The sequence below is a fragment of the Rhipicephalus sanguineus genome, chromosome 8 (assembly GCF_013339695.2).
Source record: "Rhipicephalus sanguineus isolate Rsan-2018 chromosome 8, BIME_Rsan_1.4, whole genome shotgun sequence".
In the NCBI taxonomy this organism is placed as follows: domain Eukaryota; kingdom Metazoa; phylum Arthropoda; class Arachnida; order Ixodida; family Ixodidae; genus Rhipicephalus; species Rhipicephalus sanguineus.
Window position 1 is genome coordinate 117,879,087 of NC_051183.1, and position 25,082 is coordinate 117,904,168.

Below are 25,082 nucleotides of genomic sequence, written 5' to 3' on the forward strand. Positions count from 1 at the left end.
ATGCACGAGGAGCAACGCAAGAAGCGGACGCCACGAAAGCGGCGATGGTGGATACGCCCTGCTTTGCAAAGCGTGCTATGTTGGGGCATGCCAACGCTTTGTTGCCGCATCTGCGATCCTGGGACGTGGAATACTATCGGGAGTAAGTAATGTTGACAATTGACACGTTGCTGTCACTTATTAGCTTAGTCTGACTCGCTCGGTGTGAAACAGCCGTTTAGCATGTTTTTTTTTGTTTGTTTAAGTACTCGCACTATGCTCTTTTTTTGCTAGCTACCTGAGGATGCCACCACGAAGTTTTGACACGCTTCTGAAACTGGTCGCTCCTCGAATAAGGAAGGTCGATACCAGGTTGCGCAAGGCGATTCCACCGGAACATCGCCTAGCTCTGGCAGTGAGGTAAGCGCACTGTGACGGCCTCGTTTTGGCTGCGTGTTCGTTTCGAATGTCAGCTCTTGGACAGTGTTTTTGTGCCTTCGAAGGACCAAAATGAACCGTCACAGAATGCCGTGTTCGCTCTTTGCTTCAGATTTCTGGCAGCAGGAGAGACTATTCGGACGTCGTCGTTCAACTTCTTGGCGGGGCGCTCTACTGCTTGCGGCATTGTGTCGGATGTGTGCCAAGCGATATGGGAAGTCCTTGGTCCCTTGTACGTGATGTACCCGTCGTCCGCAGCCGAGTGGCTCAAGGTATAAGCTGTATCCCCAAATAATGTTTAATATAGAGTTTTATAGGAGGCCCCAAGGTACGGGGCTCCCCGACCTGTTACGTTATTTTGTACTCTCCTTTGCGTTCTTCTGTTCGCGCACCTTTTTTTTAGGCGGACCTTGGGCCCCCATACTAAAATTCTGTAACGCCCAATGAAAGTATGCGTTTGTTTGTATCTCAAAAAAAAAGTTGCAATGACAACTAGGCAAATTCTCTGTATCCCATGGCTTGCCACTTGTTTAGTATGGCTGAAATATGCGAATGTACTAAGAAAAAAAAATTCGGCAGATCCCATGCCATGTGGGAATCGGTTTCATGGGAAGCAGTCAGCAAGTAGTTCTATGCTGCATTTTTTGCTTTGAGTCAAGCGTTACGAGGGGGGTCGGGGTGTTTTTGTAAGTGTAGTAGTTGTGTGCACATCGTGGCCTTACCAGGCACGTCAACTACACTGGCGTTGAAAGGGTAACTTATGGTCGGACGTAATGTCAGTGCTCACATTATAGCACATACGCCAGTATTATCGAAATGAAGTGCACTTTATGGTGCAGTCATGTGAATATCATGCGTAAGTTACGTTAATGTATTCCTCCGGGGTCGAGGAATGCTTCTATATAGCTTGCTCAATCATAGGAATACAAATGTATAATGTTTATTAGACTGCTATAAAAGTGGAGCCAACACTGTAACCACAGACGTTAATCCGATGTGACGCCTGTATTGTAGGAGTACATGTGTAGTGTTTATTGCTTTCTTGTAAAATTAGATAGCCAGCACTGCAACCACAATTGATGCTGCACCGACATTACGCGTGCATAGACTGTTTTTTTTTAAACCAGTTTATAGACCTGGTGTGGCTCTGTTTCTTTAAACATTAAGCTAGTTTCTTAACATTGACCATAGCCTCTATAAGTGCGCTGAATTCTTCTTTCTTAACTGATTACAATTTTTTCAGTGCTTATGGTAGTATCTGTTCCTTTACTAATGTATGTTCCTGCATTCGACTAACAGCTGTCCTTGGACCCCTTCTTTTCTCAGGACTATTGTGTAATCTTTCATGAAATCAACACTGAAAGTGATATTAGTAGTCTTGAATCCATCATAGTTGCAGCATTCGAATAGGGCAAAATATAGTTAATGACGCCTAATCTAAAAAATGCACGGCCATACATGTTGCCCAAAATATTGAGTCCGCCTTCACTTGCAGCAACTTTGTATTTTGTCATAAGTTTTGTGAAAGCCTGGATGACCAGCTGTGCGGTCATTGTGAGAAGCTTCCAGAACCTCATGTTGCAAAGAATGTAGTTTAATTGGGGCCCATTTGTTGCCATAGACATGCTGAACATAGGATGTAAAGGCCCATCGTGATGCTTGAATTGGTTATGTTGCCAACGAAGTTGAGCGTTCGGAAAAGGAAAAAGACCTTCCATGTGTTCTAGGATAGTGCGGCAGTATGGGTCGACACATTGGTGCAAAACAAGGACAGGTGGGCTGCTGGATTTCGGACAACTGAGCGCTGTGGGGTAAAGCAGTCTTCATTCAAGAGCCAATTGTGTGTTACCGTGGCTGGGCAGAGGGTAGCGAGATAGAACATTAACGTCTTGGTCCTTTCCAGACATGTAGACATCAAAAATCGTACTCCTGCAAGTGAACTACCCAATGACCAAGGTGACCCGACAAGTTTTTTAGCCACGAAAGCCAGCACAATGCGTTACAGTCGGTAACGACTGTAAAGTAGCAGCTGCAGAGATATGGCCAAATTTTGTACTGCACAAACAGCAAGGCACTTCTTGGTTATTATGTAATTCTCTGCAGCGGTCAGAGCATGACCAGCATAAGCAATGACTCATTGATGCGAGGTGTTGTCACGTTGCTGGAGAATGGCACCAAGACCATGACTGCTAGCCTCATTGTGAGCAGTGGGGTAGCCAGGTGGGGGCGGGGGGCACACCGGGCCCGTGCCCTCCCTCCCCCCCCTGAAATTTTTTTTGCTATGGCATACAGAGCTCAAAATGACACTTGACCACATCTGCCTGCCCTGTCCCCACTTCAAATCAAGGAGGTGCCCCCCCGAAAAACATTTCTGCCTACGCCCCTGATTGTGAGGGATGGTGAGTGTTCTTGGACCGAAGTGGCCCAGCACCGGGTTGCATGTTAGGGTTGCTTCAAAGCAAGAAAAGCACTTTCACAGTATTTGGACCAAATGAAGGGTGTGTTTCTTCCAAGTAGTTGATGGAGCATGCAAGCATGTGCGCTCGATCTGTTGGAGTGTTCCTTCTTTGTGTTGTCCTTTTCCAGTTTTGCGCAAATTTTCCTGCATGCAAGCAAGCTCTGTGAAGTCACGTATGAGGCCCTGGAAGTACGAAGCTAGATAAAACTGCATGGGTCTTTTGACGTGGTGGATGGGGAATAATGAGAATGGCAGTAAGCTTCTCAGGGCCCCTGGAATATTGAGGCTGAGTATGGCAGAACAAATGCTGCTGCTAAAGGAATTTTGCATAGCTCGTCTCTCATCATTCACCAGTTCAGGAGATGTATGTGTACAGACTTGGATAGTATGCCAAAAAGTCTATTATGCACACAATGAAAATCACATTGCATGTGTCACAGCACAAAAATAGAGTAAGCATTGTTTTAAAGAAGCAAAAGTAGCATTTCAGAAAATTATCATGTAGTAGAAATCAATATCTGATAGAAATCACTTATTTATTTTAATATTATAAGTGACCTTGTGCATGCAACCTCAAACTGCCATGTAATACATTAGAACATTCCACTATAACTGCATGCTCAAAGCTACAAGTATGCACATATATTTACAAATTCTCTTTAACATTCATTAGTTAGCAAGGTGGAACACCAAGTGTGCGCTCATTTAAATCCTCTTGTTTAATTGTTCGGCTTAAACTTATGCTGCCCCAGTTGCATAACGAGGTATTTCAGAATAGCAGTAAAAGCTCCCGAAGCTGCAGACAGAAAGCAGAATGACCAATGGTCTATTAAGTAAAAAATTTTGCATGCCGAATCATAGGTCGGCAAAAAAATTGGAGCTCAATCAGACTCGCTCAAGAACTATATTTTGCTCTGAGAGCTCACTCAGACTCTGACTCACCCAATTTTCCTCAACCGGACTCACTCGACCCAGGCTCACTAAACATTTTCTCAACTGGACTCACTCGGGTTCAACTCAGCACCATATTACTCGGCCAGACTTACTCAGACTCGCAGCTTCACCAGCGTCTGAGTGAGTCAACTCATGAGTCCGTTAGCGTAAAATTAGGTGTTTCGATAATGGTGTAAATGCTGTTTAAAGCCAATATCTCACATAATCGGTGCTCTACGATATGCCTTTTAATCTTGCACCTGCAAATACCAGTTATCAGTGGTTTCAATCCATTGAAATCATTTTTACGAAACATGAGACTCACATGAGATATTTTTATTAAGAACTTCCCGTGAAAGAGTTTGCGGGGGTAGTCATAGCACCCCCCCCCCAACTCACACCTCTGATCAATAAATATTGAGGTGGCGCATGAATGCTGGTGTGTTCAAATATGTGTGCATAGACTTCAGTATAAACATAAGCCAATATAAGGTTGATAGTAATGCTGAAGATGCGTAGATAGGACAATAGGTTGGCAAAAAAAAGGTGGAGCTCACTCAGATGCACTCGAGAAATATATTTTGTCCTTAGGGCGCTCGCTAAAATGTTCCTCAACTGGACTCGCTCAGACTCAATCACACCAAAATATCACTCACCCAAACTCACTCAGACTCGCAGCCCGATCTGAGTCTGAATGAGTCGACTTATTAGTGAGTTTGCCGACCTAAGTCCTGAACATATTACATGTTCTGTGTATTTGGGCACAGTGGGCTTTGCAAATTGTTAAGTGGCATTGTGCTTGAGCATGCTGTTGAGACCACCTTGCAATGAAAAGAGAAAGAAGGAGGTGGCATTCCAAATGAGAGGCTGTGAGCCGTGCTGTGGCACAGTACCCTGTAAATGTTTCTGTGTACTTGCTTCTGTCTCCCATGTACTTGTGATACCCGTAACAATATTGTTTATTGACATAGCTCAGAGCTTCTGTATTGCAGAGATGAAATTAGAAAATAAGGGTTGTAGCAGACACCATGAACATACTCATGCATTGTTTAGACAGGGATGGGTCTACAATTCTGCACACTTTGCAAATGTTGTACGATGCCATGGCATGACTTTTGCTCACTACTGCTGCATTCTTACTCGTTTCTTTCAATAGGTTGCAAACGAATTTGAGCTGAGGTGGAATATGCCGCATTGCATAAGAGCCATCGACGGGAAGCATTTTGTGACCGAGTGCCCAGCAAATACAGGTTCTCAAAACAGGAACTACAAAGGCAGTTTCAGCCACTCACTACTAGCTATAAGTGATGCTAATTACAAGTATGGCTTATTTTTAATGTTTTGTTACTACTTTTAACCCCTTCATATCAAACCTGTAAAGAACTGTTTGTAAATGCATCAAGTTTACAGAACATTATTTCAGGGCTCTCAATATTCTAGTGCAACAAAAATAATGTCGCAACATGTTGATTTGATTTATGTGTTTTATAGTGATTAACTGTAGTTATATTGTAATTAAATGTGTATTTATTCTGCAGGCATTCAGGCTGTGTTCTTGCATAAATATAATGAAATATCGGGCTATAAATCTAGTGTAATTTCATTTTGGGTTGTGCTCATTTCGAGCAAAGAAAAATTATGCTTTTTATGTGGCTTGTTTAAAGCGTCATGTCGAACGGCTCTTTGAGTATTGTAGTAATATCATTTGGAGTTTTACGTGCCAAAAGCAGACGTGTCAAACATGGTAATGCCTTTAGAAAGGTGATCATGATGCCAACAGTACATTGGAAGATGTTCAGTGAAAATATTTATTCCACAAGTGGTTCAGTTCACTTGAGGCTCCACGTATCTTGCTCTTTCTTAGCCACTACCCGACACAACCAGCAGGAACAAGTTGTGTGCACAAATGTGTACAAAATGTCTCTGAGGGTAAAGATTTAGAGGCCCTTGTACTGCGCATTTTCAGCACACGTTAAAGAACCCCAGATAGTTGAAATTGTCCAGAGCCCTCCACTACAGCATCCCTCATAGCCCGAGTTGCTTTGGGATGTTGAACCTCCATAAACCAGCCACCCACTTTTACGAGCTTACGTAATACCTGCCACACCTGAAGTGGACGTTATTGTACAAAAGTAACTTCATCAAAGTACCGATTAAATTTCTGAACCATAATGCGCCTCTCAGGCCTCTGTTCTCTGAGACGAACAGTTACGCATGCCAACAAGAATGAACTAATGTAGTACATGGGTCCAAAAGCACAGATTACTTGCCTGTTGAAAACATTTGTCATGCTCACAGAACTTTTTTTGCACATGTGTACTTTATATGAAATCTTCTTTGTGCTTTCTTAGGTTTCTCTATGTCGAAGTTGGCCATTACGGCAGTGAATCTGATGGTGGTGTTTTCGGGCGTAGCAAGCTGCTAGAGTTGATCGAAGCCAGTAAAATGGGAATTCCTAGAGACTCCGAGATAGGCAACATTGGTGCCATGCCATATTTTTTCGTGGGCGATGAAGCGTTTCCTTTGAAAACCTTTATGATGAGGCCTTATTCTCGGAAATGTAAGTCACTAAAATCTTTTTCGAAGCCATTCGTGCTTTGCGTTCTTGTAGTGCCATTGCCATTTTTGTTTGCTAGCTTTATTTATGCCAGGTTTATGTTGTGCAATGCAGCCCTTCCATCCTTGTTCAGTGACACATCTGATGATCATCAGGCTTTTGAAGAGCGGCACAAGAAAAGAATTTTTAACTATCGACTCAGCCGAGCACGAAGAGTTGTTGAAAATGCCTTTGGCATTATGGCTCAAAGGTGGCGCATCCTTCGACGGCCTTTTAAAGCAAAGGAAGAAAACATTCGTAAAATTGTGTCTGCTTGTGTAACACTACACAATTTTTTGTTGTGCGAGTCTCCTGCATCTCGGGCAGCATATTGTCCACCTGGCAGTGCCGACACCGAGGATTGGCAAGGGCAGCTCACTGAGGGCAACTGGAGAGCTGAAGGAGGCACAGGGAATGCTCTGTCTGCAATAAGCAGCTCAGGCTGTCGCTCAACCCGGTATTGGTGATATAAAAATATTGTATATGTTATATCCTTGTGCAATATAAAAAGTGAATTTATAAGTGTTTAAAACATCACGAAAAGCATTATCTGCTCATAACTGAATCTAGGTGCAACTAAAAGAACTTTCTCCCGACATATAGCTGCACTTTTATGCATCACATACTTTTAAATAACATGGCTTTACTGTCAGTGTTAATGACATTGAACCTTATTTTCTTGCGGATAGTCTCCTTTAGCCCAAGCCAGAGTGTTCTGCAACTTCATGTACAGCCGTCAGCATGCTTAATACAAATGTTCAGCAGCCTGGCTGCACCTGCTTGGACTGAAGGCAGCGCTGCAAACTGTACCTGGTTATGTTTGCAAGCAGCTGACGATAGCTGAAATGCAGCTCGATTTGACTGGTCGACTTGTCTTTCACTTGTGTCTGACTGGCGGGGTGGGTGAGCTGACTCTCGTCAGCTGCCGCGAATGTACCGAATAACACTTCGCGAAGCTGGCATCAGTACAAGGCAGTCTAGGCCAGGCTGCGGAGCGTTCGCAAATTAAGCGTGCTGTTGGCTCTACATCATAGCAGATTAAAACAGGACAACTTCAGCGTCAGAATATGCAGAAAACGGTGCTGTTTTGTTCTTCATTTGCCTCATCTAAGCATGTTCCTCAAAATTAACGAAAAATATTCGGGTGCACAAGCTGAATACAAGAGCTCTCCGAAATAATTCGTTTGACGTGGCATGTCAAGAGCTCAAGACGTTCTGCAAGTATTTGTGGCTGCAAAACTGGCTTACTGATTGATACAGTAGTATCATTGCTTTCCGATGCACTTGACCAAAAATGGTGCAGAGAAGTGTGAACAATGCATTTCTCACACACCTCCCTGTTGTCTAACTACAGTTCTCGCTACACATTGTAACAGTTTTCAGCAGAAAATGTTGACGAGGACAGGAGACAACCCATTACTGTAATAGGAACTGTAGCAGTGTGCCAACTTTATTCTTTCGTCAGAACTTTCAGTTGGAAATCATTCTCGCTGTGCACAGCCAATGAGCTTAGGCAAACACTACTCACTTTCTATGCGTTTCTGTTGCTTAGGCAAGCCTATGATGCGAGAGACAAGCTCTGCAACTACTTTATTACTGATGATGGCAGTGTCCCCTGGCAAGAACGCATCATTAAGAACCCCACATCACAAGCACGTAAGTAGTTTTTAATAAACATTTCAGGTACACATACTGTCACATTGTAAACTGTATAGTATTGTATAGCATTTTTAACACAGTATAGCTTTCAAAAAGCACCTGTCAGAATGAAGTACAGGCCTCACCGTGCAGTTGTGTGCATGGCAGGACTGTTTAAGCACTAAAAGCCCTTACTTCAACATTGGATAACGCTTAACATAAAAAAAACAGAAATCGAAGTCGGGCACCTGCGATGTACAGTCACTCCATTGCATATTTATAAAAAGTTGTTGCTCTACAGTTTTGTGTACAAAATTCCAAGTTACAACCACTAGTGAGCCAGTATTGACAATGACTTTTATTTTTGCATCAATACAGTTATTGATACGAAGGGGCGGGCGGTAAAAGCTGTCATTTAGACAGCTTGACGAAGCCGCCAGCCCCCTCATTGGCGCTAACAGCAGCAATATATTAGCAATATATCAACATGATATAGCAATATATAACACAAGACATAAAAATAAAGCAGCAGTCTAAACAGCAGCGATATATTAACAATATATCAGCATAAATCAGCAATATAACAAGACGCATATAGAAAAAAAGTACAGTTATGTCTAACTTTACAAAATTGCAGTCCTTTGCAGAGACAAAGAAAAAAAACGCAAGATAATAACATTATTCACACGTAACCTTGGTTATTGCAGAACACCAAAAAGGAAGATAACACATACACATGTGAAAGATTTACAAATGAGAGCCATCAGAAGAATGTTTTTCAAGAGTATTTGTCTTGAGTTCAAAAAAACTAAGTATCTAAGTATCTCGCACAACATGCGTAACAGGAAGACATTAATTAAAAAATGACTGGAATGCTTTGTACAGCACAGTTCTGTGAACACAATGACTAGCTGCGACCACTCATCAGCCCACATTTAAATGTATTCAGATTAGCACGAGTGACTGAAGTGGTTAAAAAACTGAAAAGCTCTGTACGGCACAGTTCTGTGCACGCAATGACTCACTGTGACCACTCATCAGCCCACATTTCTATGTATTAAGAGTAGCACGAGTGACTGAAGCGGCTAAAAAAATATCACTTGAAAGCTCTGTACGGCACAGTTCTGTGAACACAATGACTAGCTGCGAGCACTCATCAGCCCACATTTAAATGTATTCAGATTAGCGCGAGTGACTGAAGTGGTTAAAAAACTGAAAAGCTCTGTACGGCACAGTTCTGTGCACGCAATGACTCACTGTGACCACTCATCAGCCCACATTTCTATGTATTAAGAGTAGCACGAGTGACTGAAGCGGCTAAAAAAAATATCACTTGAAAGCTCTGTACGGCACAGTTCTGTGAACACAATGACTAGCTGCGACCACTCATCAGCCCACATTTAAATGTATTCAGATTAGCACGAGTGACTGAAGTGGTTAAAAAACTGAAAAGCTCTGTACGGCACAGTTCTGTGCACGCAATGACTCACTGTGACCACTCATCAGCCCACATTTCTATGTATTAAGAGTAGCACGAGTGACTGAAGCGGCCTAAAAAAATATCACTTGAAAGCTCTGTACGGCACAGTTCTGTGAACACAATGACTAGCTGCGACCACTCATCAGCCCACATTTAAATGTATTCAGATTAGCACGAGTGACTGAAGTGGTTAAAAAAACTGAAAAGCTCTGTACGGCACAGTTCTGTGCACGCAATGACTCACTGTGACCACTCATCAGCCCACATTTCTATGTATTAAGAGTAGCACGAGTGACTGAAGCGGCTAAAAAATATCACTTGAAAGCTCTGTACGGCACAGTTCTGTGAACACAATGACTAGCTGCGACCACTCATCAGCCCACATTTAAATGTCTTCAGATTAGCACGATTGACTGAAGTGGTTAAAAAACTGAAAAGCTCTGTACGGCACAGTTCTGTGCACGCAATGACTCACTGTGACCACTCATCAGCCCCACATTTCTATGTATTAAGAGTAGCACGAGTGACTGAAGCGGCTAAAAAAATATCACTTGAAAGCTCTGTACGGCACAGTTCTGTGAACACAATGACTAGCTGCGACCACTCATCAGCCCACATTTAAATGTATTCAGATTAGCACGAGTGACTGAAGTGGTTAAAAAAACTGAAAAGCTCTGTACGGCACAGTTCTGTGCACGCAATGACTCACTGTGACCACTCATCAGCCCACATTTCTATGTATTAAGAGTAGCACGAGTGACTGAAGCGGCTAAAAAAATATCACTTGAAAGCTCTGTACGGCACAGTTCTGTGAACACAATGACTAGCTGCGACCACTCATCAGCCCACATTTAAATGTATTCAGATTAGCACGAGTGACTGAAGTGGTTAAAAAACTGAAAAGCTCTGTACGGCACAGTTCTGTGCACGCAATGACTCACTGTGACCACTCATCAGCCCACATTTCTATGTATTAAGAGTAGCACGAGTGACTGAAGCGGCTAAAAAAATATCACTTGAAAGCTCTGTACGGCACAGTTCTGTGAACACAATGACTAGCTGCGACCACTCATCAGCCCACATTTAAATGTATTCAGATTAGCACGAGTGACTGAAGTGGTTAAAAAACTGAAAAGCTCTGTACGGCATAGTTCTGTGCACGCAATGACTCACTGTGACCACTCATCAGCCCACATTTGTATGTATTAAGAGTAGCACGAGTGACTGAAGCGGCTAAAAAAATATCACTTGAAAGCTCTGTACGGCACAGTTCTGTGAACACAATGACTAGCTGCGACCACTCATCAGCCCACATTTAAATGTATTCAGATTAGCACAAGTGACTGAAGTGGTTAAAAAACTGAAAAGCTCTGTACGGCACAGTTCTGTGCACGCAATGACTCACTGTGACCACTCATCAGCCCACATTTCTATGTATTAAGAGTAGCACGAGTGACTGAAGCGGCTAAAAAAATATCACTTGAAAGCTCTGTACGGCACGGTTCTGTGAACACAATGACTAGCTGCGACCACTCATCAGCCCACATTTAAATGTATTCAGATTAGCACGAGTGACTGAAGTGGTTAAAAAACTGAAAAGCTCTGTACGGCACAGTTCTGTGCACGCAATGACTCACTGTGACCACTCATCAGCCCACATTTCTATGTATTAAGAGTAGCACGAGTGACTGAAGCGGCTAAAAAAATATCACTTGAAAGCTCTGTACGGCACAGTTCTATGAACACAATTACTAGCTGCGACCACTGACCAGCCCACATTGAAGAGTAACCTTAACACGAGAGGGAAAATTTTTCAAAATCTGTACACAACTACTTTTGCTACTCCTGAGCCCTTCTTTGAATACTGGACAACACCTTGGATAACAAACATTAAGAAGCATAAAAAATCACAGTGGCAGTCAAGGCACTTTGCCATATTGTAGGAATGGCTAAAAAATTGTGCTTAGGTGCATTCACCACACACAAAGTCGCTGTGTAGACATCATACATTCCTTTGAACAATGAGATAGCTTGTTGTTCTGGCAGTTCTGTCTACAAAATGACAAATTATGAGCACTTTCGAGCTCATACTTAAAGTATCTTGATTAACACGAGTGATAGGAGTATTTAAAAACAATGGAAAGCTTTCCATCTTGCACTTTCAATGGAAAGCTTTCCATCTTGCACTAACTGGAATCACACAATGCTACAAATAATTTTCACGATCCGATGCCATGCTATGTTCAAAATGACTAGTTATGGTGCTCTTGAACCCAATATTTAAGGTGCTTTCTCATACACTATAAGTGACAGGAAAATGTAACAGTACCAGTGTTAAGCTTTGCTACTTCACAGTTGTGCACACACAATTGACTATAGTCACTTACAACCTAAGAAAAATGTAAGCTCCGCCCACAGAGAAATTGCATAAGTGCTCCATCGATAGTTTCTTATTTTCGCGACATCAAGCACTTCTGTATTTCAGATAATTGACTTTCCCATATAGGCACGCTTGCGTTGCTGGTTTTAGGTTGGAAACTTGAAGGTCCTATGAAATTTCTTCAGGGATTCCAACATCACTGCTCAGCCACATGTTTTTGGTAGTAATGATTGACTGTGAACTATTAATGTGCATAGTATTGCGAGCACTGTTTATGCCCTTCATCTTCTCATATGTACTTACTCATCATCACCAACTGGGTTGGGCTGTGTTGGGTTTGGGCGCACGACCGTAGACGAGGTAGAAAGGTGAATACCCGGTAGTTTGTTGGACAGGATCTGTTAGCGTGAGAGGATTCAGGGACCGGACAGCACTCTCCACCACTTGTGACGTAACGTTTAGGACTCTCAAGACTCTTCTTTATTGTCTAGAGTATGAGCCCCACAGCCCAAACCCAGTTGGTGATGATGAGTATGTACATATGAGAAGATGAAGGGCATAAACAATGCTCACAGTGTTTACATTAGTAAAAAAAACGTACTTATGGTTCGAGCGCAAACCAGCTAGCGTGACTCTTTCATTGTTGAATGGTAGGTGCACCATGGTTGTGAGGGCAAAGCCTACATTTTTTCTTCGGTCGTAACAGGGTATGGTTATGGTCACTTTTGAATAATGTCTGCTGCAAGAAAAGTAAAAATCAGTCCCAATTGTGACTAGTGGTCAGAAGTACGGGCCCTGACTTCAAGAACTTTGTCTTGAATTATTGCGTGTATTGCGCAGATAGTGTCAAACTGATCGTCAGGTGGCAAGGTTTTGATGAAGCCAGCAGCTGCTATGCAATAGTGGTATGTGTAATCATCTCTGAATCCCTCTTGCCGTCTTTCTGCTGCAATGTTCTTTAGGTGGTCGAGGCATGCAGCCGCAAACGCTGGCAGTTGAAACAGCAGTGCCGTCAGGGCTGGAAGAAAGGGATATCTTCACTATTGATATTAGCAGAGAGTAAATCTGGACATTAGGTTAATGTTCGTTGTAACAGCAGTGGAAATGTGAACACAAGGCAGAGAAGTACACTGGACAGCTGTGCTGACCTGCATACTTCTATGCCCTATGCTGCCGTTTCGTTTCCACTGGTGTTACAATGTACAATCTGGAAGTGTCCGTTACCGCTGTGCACTTCTTGACCTTGCTCTCTTTCGTGGTCTTGGCACACTATTGGAATAAAAAAATGGGTGAGAAACTTTTTGCAATACGTACATAAGCAGGCAGAGAATGACCAAATACAGCTTACATTTCTGTTTCATCCACCTCTGGCTCACAGTCATCTGTACGCTCGGGTGATCTGAAAAACAGAATTTTCTTGCCATCTGAGACCACCATGTAACTGCTTTTACCTTTCCGTCGTCCTGCTGGCAGATTCTGTTCGGCCGTCGGTGTCCACTGGACTGTCAGGAGCGTCGGGCACTGGCCAGTCCTGAAAGTCATCTGCTTCAGCAGGTGTGAATTCGGCATCCTGGCTTCCAGCCGTTTCAGTCTGTGCACTGTAGAGATCACAAATAAATCATGTTGAACTTTTCCATGCTGTTCATATTTTCTTAGTTACCATAAAAAACATGTGATGTGATCGTGTCAACTATGTAGAGTGGTAGAATTTTAGAACATCTTTTTTACCACCCACAAGCAACTGCATATTTATTTTGAAAGCATTTCTGGCATCTTTGTAAGACTCTGCTGTCAAACAGCACACAAAGTATATAATCTTTCTCCAACTAAAAAAAAAAAAGTGGCCACAGTGAGGATTCGATTGCTATGTGCCACCATTCCAACAAATGACAGCGATACATATATTTTGAGGCTGTGCATCTCGCAGGAATCGGCTTGGCGGACAATTCTCTAGATGGAGCAAAGGAGGTGTGATGCCACACTGATGCTACGTCGGAAGTTTAACACTAGTGCATACATGGGGAAAGACGGCAAAGCGTGGCCAGAGGTGCAAGTCTATTGCCTATAAATTATGAGACCATGACAACGCAACGAAACATAGAAGTGAGCTGCAGAAGTGAAACTTACACCCCAAGATCCCGGCAACGTGAAAGGCAAACCGAGTGGCTGCAGCCGATTAATGTCATTTTTCTTGTTGATGCTACATTGGTCTTGTAAATATGATAAACCACCTATTATTGTGCACTTAGCCAATGCCAAAGTAGTTGCGTCATGATCACCTAGCTTTAAGGTATGTACTTGGCAAATGTATTGAAAAACATGCAATTCTCCCTGATTCTCACCTCTCAAGAGAGCCAAATTCAATGTTGCTACACAAGCTGAAACAGCAAAAGTGTGATATGAGAATTCGAGAGCAGCACTCCTGTGTTCTTATCATTCCTGCTGAAACGAGCAGCATGCATATTGCAGCAATATCTTTAATACCTTCATTTTTGGCAAGTAGACCTGACAGGTATGAGCAAGTGAGCTTTTCATAGTGCACAAAACAAGAATGAAGGAATCTTGAGAAATAGGTTCACCGTGCTTGAAAGATTACACATGTTCAACTTACATTGGCTCCCGATGAAGCACTTCCATAATTGGCGTCATTGCTTCAAAGTGCTTCCACTTCACGAGCGGAATATCCTTCGCTCCCGCTCCACTTTTCATAATGTCTTTAATTTGATTTTTTTGTTTTCGTGAACGTATCCTTGAGGTTTTTAAACCTCTTCTGGCATACGGCACCTGCGGAACAGTAGCAATTTTATACGACACCAGTAGCAAACGTGGACCACCTACACATGCTGTTGATTAGGAGAAAAGGTTTTGATTTCCTGGGCGAATACGCACAACAGGTGTTCACCTTCAGAACAGCTGTCAAGGAATGCGAAGCTAAAGTTCATCGTTCGCTCTGAACCTACACAATAAACACAATATATTACGATCTCGTCTTGCCTCGATTGGACTCGCATCACAGCATGTAACGCGCACCACGTTGTTCCGATTCAGTTTTTCGTGCAGCAATGGAACTAGTTCATAACGTGGCTATATCAGCTGCTTTCGATTCGCGTGCTACGAAGTTTCATGACGAGGCCCTTGTGGCGCAGTGAGATATATAAACATTGATATGCCCCAATTCTGTCCGGCCCTCACGGTGCAAGATTCTGTTAACAGTGCTTTATAATTTTTTGGACGAGCACGAAACCAATAATAAGCGCAGGCATTGCTCAAGTCGCTGCGAGTGCCTGCTCTCGAAAGTCGCAGGCCGCTGCTTTTGCGACACACCGCAAAGCTTTGCGAAAGAGCAGCCATGAAATAGCGTGGAATGCTAAACCAAATCAGAGACGAAACCAAGGAGCGCACTTGCTTCGCGATCGCTAGCGCTGACTCTCGGCTCGTATGCTACTGACAAGAAATGCGTGTGTACTTACTGGTGACTCCCAACTCTTTTGCAATGTGTCCCCAAATCTCGTTTTTGTATGCTGCGTCCTTATAACGGGGGTGAGTCTTGTCAAACAACTCTGGGTAGTTCTTTATCGCATCAATCAGTAGCTCGGTGGACACCTTGGTCGCCATGTTTGACCGGATGCATACAAGCGGAAAAACGATCCGCTTTCGCCTGGCGGAAAAATTGGTCCGAGACCGATTTTGTCGCCGCCTGGTTTTCCGGCCGCTTAGGCGGCGAATCGGGCAGTTTTCCGGTGAGTTTTGCCGCTTTCGCCTCCTTCGAGGCCAAGTGTGAACGCACCATAACAGCCGAGCTGAACGCCGGACTGCCGCCAGACGCAGAGCCATTCACGCCAAAGCAAGTCCGCGTTAACCGAGGACGCTTGTGCGCCGTGTAACATCGGCGAACCATGGTTCGCGCTAACCGTGGTTCAACGCGGTTAACCGTGGTTGGTCGTAACTGCGGTTAACTTGCCTCTGTAACAAGGGCATAAAACGACTCAAACGGGAGAGCCGTACTCTTGTTCGTTTCTTCTCATTCGGTTGTATAGTTTGAACAACCACGAACACGCCGCAAAAAGTGACGTCACTTCCTTTCCGCTTTTGGGCCTCCGCTTTCAGCGACAGCGGGTCGCGCAAGCAGTCAAGTAATCCTGCCGCATTAAAATTGAGACGATGTAGAGTACTCTGTATGCTACTATGGGAAAGTAGTAAGTTGTCCTTCCCAGTGCGCACGTCAGACACTTATAGAGGAACCTTGAATTCAACAAACAGACGCAAGTGAAACAGGTACTTATCAGGCACTTAGGCAAGGGGGGCAGCCACCCCCCCAAATTTCGGCCAGCCTTCGATATGCCCGGGCAACTTTTCTTTTTCTTTTTGCATTGGAAAGAGTTTCTTTCGAACAATTACGCCTTACCCCACCCCCGAAAAAAAATCCTGGCTACGTGCATGGTACTTATACTGTTACGTCGTCGTAATGGTGAAGTACGCATGACACAAGCTGGTATGGATAAAAGCTTTTTGTTAGGCTGACTTGGGTACCCGTTAAAGGATGAGTTCCAAGTACACGCAACACTCGCTGTGCAATGACAGCGGCGAGCACAGAGGTAGGACGTGGACTGAAGGCCGTTTCACATGACATAAAACAGAGCGATTTTCAGGCTGCGTATTCGCTCGCAGCGAAAAAAAACGGCCGATCGCTCTCGCCGCAGCGGTCAGCGGCGAGCGACCAGCATGTTGGAAAATTTTCGCTCTGTTCGCAGCAGCGGAGCGATTTTTCACTCAAGACCCATCGAAATTGCGACAACGAGTTTGGTTTGGTTATGGCCGTTGTTGGATATTCTCAAGCGAATTCAGATTGGAAGGTGTTTTTAAATGACAAAACACGCGTGCTCTTCGCTACAGGTGATGAAAAGTAAAGAATATCATAACCCACAGATTGTTACGTTACATTAGAAAATTATGCAGTGTCTGCCACAAACAACGGCAGCAAGTCGCGCCAGTCGCAGAGCGAAAATCGCAGACCATTCGTAGTCCATGTGAAACTAAAACGCCTTTAGCGGCGTTTGCGAACAGAGCGAATAGAGCAAACCGAGCGATTTTCTTCGCTGCAATCGCGCCAAGTGAAACAGCCTTAATCTGATCGTCGGCGGAACGCGTCGACTATATACATGAGTGATCGAACCTTCCAGCTTTATTGGTGCTGCTCGCGTAAGCTCCCAGATATACTTGACTACTGGAGTTCTGTTCACAATCTTATAACAACCTGAAGCAGTCACGAATGTTAGAAATCCCTGCGGCGTGGCCTGCGCCGAGCGGCGCTAACCGTCTTTTTATCTTTGGTGAAACCCAATCACATTAAAATAAAGAGATAGGGGCGCGTGGCAATACACTAAATTCCTATATCTCTCGTCGTTACGACTAAAAAACAAACTGCAGTATTACACTCTACACTACAAACCAATGATATAACGGCAACCATTGTTTGCTAAACCACCATACCTATAAAGAACATGTAGGTAAGGGAAGGCACGTTTGGCCAACATGTTACCTTTTTCTTCATAGTACGGCACTTCCAGATAGCGCAGTTCTTACGAACGCAATAAGAAAATCCCAGCGTGTCAGATGCTTCGAGCATCCGCACAAGGAATGTTATTCGCTACTGGGAACAAGGGCCCATGCGACTGTAACCCTAACAGGCAACAAACACATCGTACGAACTAAAATCACACATGGAGACAGCCGCAATTATCTACGTTCCAATTGCAAACAGTCGAACCTCATCATAACAAAGTAGCATCGTGACCAGAAGTTAGTTCGTTATATGCGATATTCAATGTAAATTGGCTCTCACAAAACGGGGATCTGTCTCGCGCAAAAACTGATATAAAAACATATTATTCTTGGTTCCCAAGCCAAATGAGATAATCCTTGCGTGTCTGCTTGTGGCATTTTAAATAAACCGGATATGAGAACATTATGAGAATGAAGTCTATAAAACATCAGAGTAGTTGCACCAAACCACATAATAACGAAATTTTTCATGTTACAATTTCCCCTACGTCACTCAAAAAGGGGGGGCCCACTTGCTTTTCAATATTTATTGTGCTTTTTTTATAGTGTTCTGAGCCTCGCGCAAAGAAAGTATTTGTTCGTTACAGCCGATATCGCTGCGGCTCTCACGTTGTAGATTTTGTTATAAAAACAATAAATGTCACTGAAATGAAGCGTAACCAACCGAAATTCGCAGTTAGTTCGCAATGACCGATGTTTTACTATATCAGATTTCGTTGTAGCGAGGTTAAACTTATCAGTCGCTATGGCACTTCATTAATTACTTGTGAGAAAAACAGACAAAAGAAATTTACTCAGTGAAACTTGAATCGGCTCGCTATCGCTGCTACATGTGCAGTAGAGTATGCAGCTTACACATGGTACCACCACACGTTGGCTCATACACGGCTCGTGACTAACCCGTGATTCTTCCCCATACGTGCAAACATAGGGTGTAAATGTGAACATATTCGTCAGAGATCGGTCTGGCTGGGCGAAAATTCATTAAAAAAAGTAAATAAAAGACAACTATCGGAACACGAGGCAAGCGTTCTGTCTAAAGGACACAATTTTAATACAACAGCTCCGCTACCTGTTCCACAGATCATCGCAGCTGTTGAACATGGCATACAACAGATAGACAGCGATTCAAGAGACAACGTAAGACTCAAAGTCAATGGAATCCTCTCGAAGCTACCAGCTTGACCACGAGGGAACCTTAAAAAAACTGAAAAAACAAAATTGTTGATCCCTCTGTCATAGGATTCTGTATAACACGAAAGTGAAACGTGTCGTCACAGAAGTAGTTGATTGCTTTAGTGCACTGGTATATCAGAGCTTGCATAATGTCTATTATTGTTTGGCAGGTGTAGCGCCGCCTGATGTGGACGTACTCACGTTGACGCCTGGTGGCACTTCTCCGTACCGACGACTAGCGCCCATGACCATGATTTAACCCTTGCGGTAGCTGAAGTTCTTAACATATACGTGGACACCGCATATGGTGATACCCGCGCAAATATGGTATCAACAAGCACATAATAAACACTGACGCTCGATATCCACTCCTCGAAAGCGTTGTGAAACGCGAAGACAAACGCTACACGCGTCGTGTCTTCCCTCTAGCCTGGCAGTTAATTCTCACAGGGCGAGCGCGAAACGCGGTGCGACAGCCAGGCCAGCTGCGGAGAGCTGTTTTTCGATATGGATGGATGCTCTGAGCGAGGCTTCGGCTACAGCCACTACCTCGCGGTGTGTTAAACGTAATTACACATCGATTGGAAACGCACCGAGTGGGACGATCGCAGCAACGGCACGTTTTTGTTTCCGAGCTTGGTGGCACACGTCACCACCCCCTTATAAAGGGGACGCTCATAGCATCCATCCAACCATTCATGCAGTAGCACTGCGAGAGCAAAGTGTGAAAGATAAAAGACGCGTTCATGTATCCTCCGCTATGTGTCTGGCGGTAGCTAAGTGGGTTAAATGCCCGCCAGTTATCGTCGCGGACCGAGAGGTCATGGGTTCGGCTCCTGCCAACGGAACTTTTTCTTAGAGTTTTTTTAGATGCGAAGCAGCTTTTGCACTGGGCTTTGTCTGTAGTTCCATTGGCGACCGTCCGCTTTCTAAAAACTGCCATAGCCACCTCTAACATACTGAGCGCGCGCTCGCGCCAAGGAGAAGTCTTCTTCATCTTGTTGTTCGACCGCCTTGATGATGATACGTGCAAAGCACTTGAGGGGCCCGGGCTGCCGTATGCTGCCCTAGCTCGGCGTAACGCAGACAAAACCACGTGTGCTGGCACGCGCTAGCGCGTGCCAGCACACGTGGTTTTGCAGACGCGCGATGAACCCGCGTGGCGTGCTCCAACAAGAGTTCAGGACGAGTGACAGCAACAACTACAGTGAATTCATGGTGTACCTCACATGCATGGATGCGTTAACATCGGGCAAGGTGCCCGTGATGAACGGTACTTTAAGTCCACCCATGCGCTCCCTCGCATCCCCACATGGTTCCCTTTATTGGGAGATGGTGAAATTTTTACAGCGAAAGCTGTTACGAGATCATTTCACCGGCCGTTTTCGGCGCCGTAGTTGTCCGCCGCCGCCGCCGCCGGTGTCCGTAACCAGTATCGCTCGAAATAAGAAAAAAAAACGCAATAACAAAAAAATTCCAGGATGCAATGAGGTTCGAACCTTGGCCCTCTGCGTGGGAGCCCTGTATTCAACCTCTGAGCCATGCCGGTGCTTGAAACTGCTTTGCAAAAAGGTCCTATACAGGCTTCATGTCGGGAAGGAACCACATTAGCATATGCAATATAGCGTGGTAGAAGAGTAAAATAAGCGCCAAGCGTCGCACAACGCGAATTCTGTAACCAGGCGTGACACAATGCGAATTGCGCAACGAGTAGGTTGTTGAATGCTTCCAACCCATTACAAAGGCCTCTGCCATAATTCTTCATCGTCATCAGGCACAGCATCAACAAAGTGCGCATAATGCCTTACATGCGTTTAGCAGGTATCACGGCTCTCTGTAGAATGACGAAAAATGGCACAGTGCCTGCTGCCCTACTTCTCAAAAATTACAATGATTTATAGCGTAGTGGGTTCCCCGCAAGTGCACTTGTATTGGTTGCCAAGGAAGCCCATAAGCGCATGATCCATTTCCACGGGGTCTCAATAAAATTACAATGATTTATAGCGTAGTGGGTTGCTCGCAAGTGCACTTGTATTGGTTGCCAAAGAAACCCATACGCGCATGATCCATTTCCTTGGGGTCTCACTAAAGTTCTTCGCCCCCCCCCCCCTTCTCTCCCACGTCAACATATGCTATACAGCATGACGGGAGAGGGAAATAGCGACCGGGCGTCACCCAAATCAAATTACACAACTGGTAGGCCGTTTAAAGCTTCCAACCCATTACAAAGGGCTGAGCCATAATTCTTCATCGTCATCAGTCGTCGCGTCAACAAAGAGCACGTAATGCCTTACAGACGTGTAGCTGGTGCCTCGCTTCTCCGCAGAATCACGAATAATGGCTTAGTAGGTGCTTCCCAACTTCACAAAAATTGTGATTTATGGCGTAGTGGTTACCTTTCTAGTGTACTTGTATTGTAGCCCCAAGAGAGCTAGCTTACAACGGGCTCTAGAAACGCCGCTCTTGCAGCTTTCGCTGTGGCTGTGCTGCGGTTTCAGCGCAGGCCTGGCGTTTTTTCTGTCGGAGGTGAATTCTTCCAAAAAACAAATGGGACCGCTTTGGGAACCGCCACTTCAGCCACAGCGACAGTCTTGACGATGTAGCACATCGAAACACGAGCTTCTGACCGGGGATGGGCAGTATCGCGATACAAGAGTATCGCGATAGTATTTCAGAGATACTTTGAGTATCTGTATTTTTGTATCGAGATATATTTGAAAAAGGTATTTGTATCTCAGTAGTGAAATACTTTTACCATGTATCGCTTGTATCGCGATACAATGCAAGACACGGGAATCTCGTTACATTTTCTTTTTGTCGGAAATGAGTCTACGCGTGTTTCCAAGGGGGTATGAGGTTTTTTTTTTCATTTGTTTGTCTGCCAAGACAAGCAAAGGCGCGCTGCAGGACGCTGACAGAAAGGGCGGCGATGGTTTCCTCGCAAGCACAGATTGGCCCATGTGGTAAAGCGCGCGACGCCGCAGACAGCAGAATCTCGGAAGCAGTGTTCTCAGCCTCCGCCGACGAAAGTCGATGTCTCTCAAGGCCAGTGCAGCTCGCCTAGTTTTTTTTCGGGTGGCTAGCCATTACTTCGTGATCCACCGCGCGAATACCGCCTCGGAACAGAGGCCTTGTAATGTTTCAAGTGCGTTCAGTTCTCAAAGCGGCGGCACTTATAAAAGCAGTTCCCATAGTCGCGGCGGAAGTGACTAGAAGACGGCTATCTTTGTCGAGCTTTCAGCCACCTCTCCAGCGTGTCAGGGTGCGTTCCTAAGTGATTAAAAGAGTGAAACGGTTTTTTGTGGTATCAGGCTCCCCCACCGCCGGAGGCGACTTCGCCTGTTGCGGCTTGCTGAAATGGGTGCTGGTAGCGTCGGTGGTGGTGACACCTTTATGGAAGAGGGACTCTTTCGGCCTAGGCGACTACTGCTTGCTGTAGTTTCTGATGGGGCGCTCTGAGCAGGTGTCCCTGTCTCCACGTCTGTTTAGACAGCTTGCAGGAGCTACTTGGGAGGGCTAACACCCTCTCACCCCCAAAGAACGTGATTTTAGGAAGACAATTTTCGGATTGTGCAGTTTCGACATCTTGGGCTCTATTGCGCGTATGTAATTATGACCGGCCTATATGGGCAGCGGAATCCTGAGCCGTCTGACCCTGCGCCGACCGGGCCACACGGCTGAGGATTCCGAAGAAGGGGAACGACTTGGGCTTCTGAGCGGTCAGAACAAACCACGTGAGGGAGGAAGTGTTTCGGTATCTAGATGGCCCGAGAAGAGATGTCGCTGCGCTCCAAGGCTATCCGGCTATGAAGGCGGTATTTATTATTTATTTATTTTCAAACACCGTCAATCCCTCAGAGGGATCATTACAGGGGCGGGAGTACATTCGTACATGAAATACATATAAGAAATAGTGCGAACAACAGAATTTACACTCAATATGGAAACACAAACATTTACATATCTAGACAAAAGTTTTCAATGGTTACACATAGGTAATAATTTCTAATTTATTCACTGTAACATGAATTTGTGCGCGTCTTCAGCGCTAGATAGACTTTTTTCTTTCGCCAGTCCTGTGCTGAGGCTGAATGGACGCTGTCTAGAAGACAGCCTGCTTGAGAAGATCACACAGCAACCTACTCAGCAAAGCAGATCTTATGTGCAAAGCAAATGCATACTTTTTCTCAATTCACTGGTGTTCATTAGTGATTCGAGTGATTTGCTTAAACTATGCTATTTCTAGCATAGCTCATGTAGTTGTCACTAAGCATGTCGATTGCGGTGCCCAATACTTGTTACTGTTGCTGTGAAATAGTGTGCTTTTTTATTGCGATTGATATGTGTAATTTTGTCATTATTACTAATTATGCACTTAGTAAGCCGCCCCCCCCTTCTGTGATGTCGTTATGGCGCTGAGGGTACTGTAATAAATAAATAAACAATGTTTCAATGCACTGCAACTTTATTTACACCATTATGCTGTACTTATCCATGTCCTTTGCGGAGTACGAGCGTCATTGAAATAAAACAGAAGTATTCTAGTATCTGTATTGCAGTACCTGTATTCCGGAAAACTTTTTTCTTCATATTGCAAAAGTATCTCCGAAGTATGCCGTTACGTTAAAGGCAAATGTATCTCAGTATCTGTATTTTAGGCTTCCAGTCCATGTATTTCGATATCTCGTATTTCGGAATACTTTTCCGAGTATCTCTGCCCAGCCCTGCTTTTGACACGTTCGCTGAACCACCAAAAATATTTTTGAGATATGTGGATGACGTCTTTTGCGTGATCAATGAGTCTAACATCGGCACTTTCCTGGCACACCTAAATTCGATGGAACCGGCGATTCAATTCACCGTGGAATGTGAAAAGAACAACGTTCTTCTTTTTCTGGATGTGCTAGTGAAACGGCAAAAAGCGGGGCTGAAAGGACGTTTGAACTTCTCGGTGTACCGAAAACCTACGCACGCCGGACAATATCTGCAGTTCAGTTCTAACCACCTGACCGCCCACAAACCATCAGGGGTCAACACACTCCTGAATAGCGCAGGGGCCATCTGCAGCTCCAAAGAGATACGGAGAAAAGATGAAAAAGCGATCACCACCGACCTCCTGGACAATGGGTACCCGAAGAGCTTTATTCGGCGAGTACGCCAGCGACGCGACGGCCGGGAAAGCGCCCCCCACCTGCATTCTTCTGCACAGTGTGACACCAACAATGAAGCCTCCTCAAACGTTCCTACCGCATCTCGGTTCCATACGTTCCGGGAATCAGCGAGCAACTGTCCAGGCTGCTGGAGAAGGAGGGAATCCAGGTGGCGCACAAACCCGTTTCAACAATCGGGATACTCTTGCCACGGCCAAAAGACCGGTTGCCAAAAGAAAGATTCCCCGTGTTAGTCTACGAGGTTCCATGCACAGACTGTGATGCCACATACATCGGTGAGACAAAAAAAACTTCCCCGAAAGGATACGGCAACATCGAAACGACGTGCGCAGCTTCAACGCTGCGCGAAACGTTCTCTCAGAGCACAGCGAAAAGATGGACCATCGCTTCAATTTTGACGACGCCCGGGTCATCGACACGGAAGGCAGCCACACAAAAAGACAGTCCTTAGAGTCCCGGTATATCCAAACAACACCTGGAAATGTTAACCGCTCGTTGGAACCTTACCGAGTGTGTACGTGCACGGTCTACGGAACCAGTGGAGAAAAACACCGAAGCAACAAGAACGGCGGGAAGAAGGACGATGGAGAGGGTGACACAACCAAAAACAGTCACTAGCTTCGGAGCCGGCCGAACAGTCACCCCTGAGGAAGGGACCGAATCGGTCCCGAAACGTCGGGTCAGTTTATAGTGGGGCTCTTCGATTTTCCACTTCTGGCTACCCGCGGGCTGCCAGAGCCAGCCAGAGCGCGCTCGTTTTTCTCGGGTTGCTCCGACCCCCCCGCGGTGCACTTCCGGTTGGCGTTCGTTTTTCTCGGATTGGACGGTTCTGGCGACCCGCGGGGAGCCCGAGGGTCGCCAGAACCTTCCAGGACAATTTAGTCGTGGAAGCTCTCTGGAAGGTTTCGGGCTAGCAGACGCCGAAAAGAGACGATACGCGCTCGCCGCCATCTTTGTGAGGACTCGACGGATTGCAATGCGGGCGCTTGCGGACTACACCTTTGCTTGTCCTTACGCTCGGGCCGCTCGGCGCCGTTCAGCCGTGCGAGATGGCGCGATTACGAGTGGCGGCGAGCATTTGGAGCTAACGTTTATTGCTTTTCTTATGTGTCCCGTGAAGTTTCCTTCCGTCAACAACGCGGCGAACTGTCGCGTTCTAACCGTTCTAACTGCGTCGTGCACATGTCCCAAAAGTTATGTACACGTTTGTACGAACGCATGGAGACCCCTTGCGAGTTTATTTTTTCGTAGTAGTATTCGATTGGGGTGTC

At 45.0% G+C, this 25,082-nt stretch overlaps 1 protein-coding gene across 1 annotated transcript; it reads left to right on the forward strand.

Moving 5' to 3' along the window:
- The first annotated feature begins 283 nt into the window (after positions 1-283).
- LOC119402951 (uncharacterized) lies at positions 284-6,871 on the forward strand. The gene is made up of 4 exons (XM_049418795.1): positions 284-399; positions 530-689; positions 4,965-5,128; positions 6,160-6,871. The coding sequence occupies exons 1-4, from the start codon at positions 284-286 to the stop codon at positions 6,869-6,871; spliced, it is 1,152 nt and encodes a 383-aa protein (XP_049274752.1).
- The last annotated feature ends 18,211 nt before the right edge of the window (positions 6,872-25,082 follow it).

Coding starts and splice junctions, on each gene's coding strand:
- LOC119402951 (XM_049418795.1), top strand. CDS start 284: ATGCCACCACGAAGTTTTGACACGCTTCTGAAACTGGTCGCTCCTCGA. Junction 400..529: donor CGCCTAGCTCTGGCAGTGAG/GTAAGCGCACTG, acceptor TCTTTGCTTCAG/ATTTCTGGCAGCAGGAGAGA. Junction 690..4,964: donor CCGCAGCCGAGTGGCTCAAG/GTATAAGCTGTA, acceptor TTCTTTCAATAG/GTTGCAAACGAATTTGAGCT.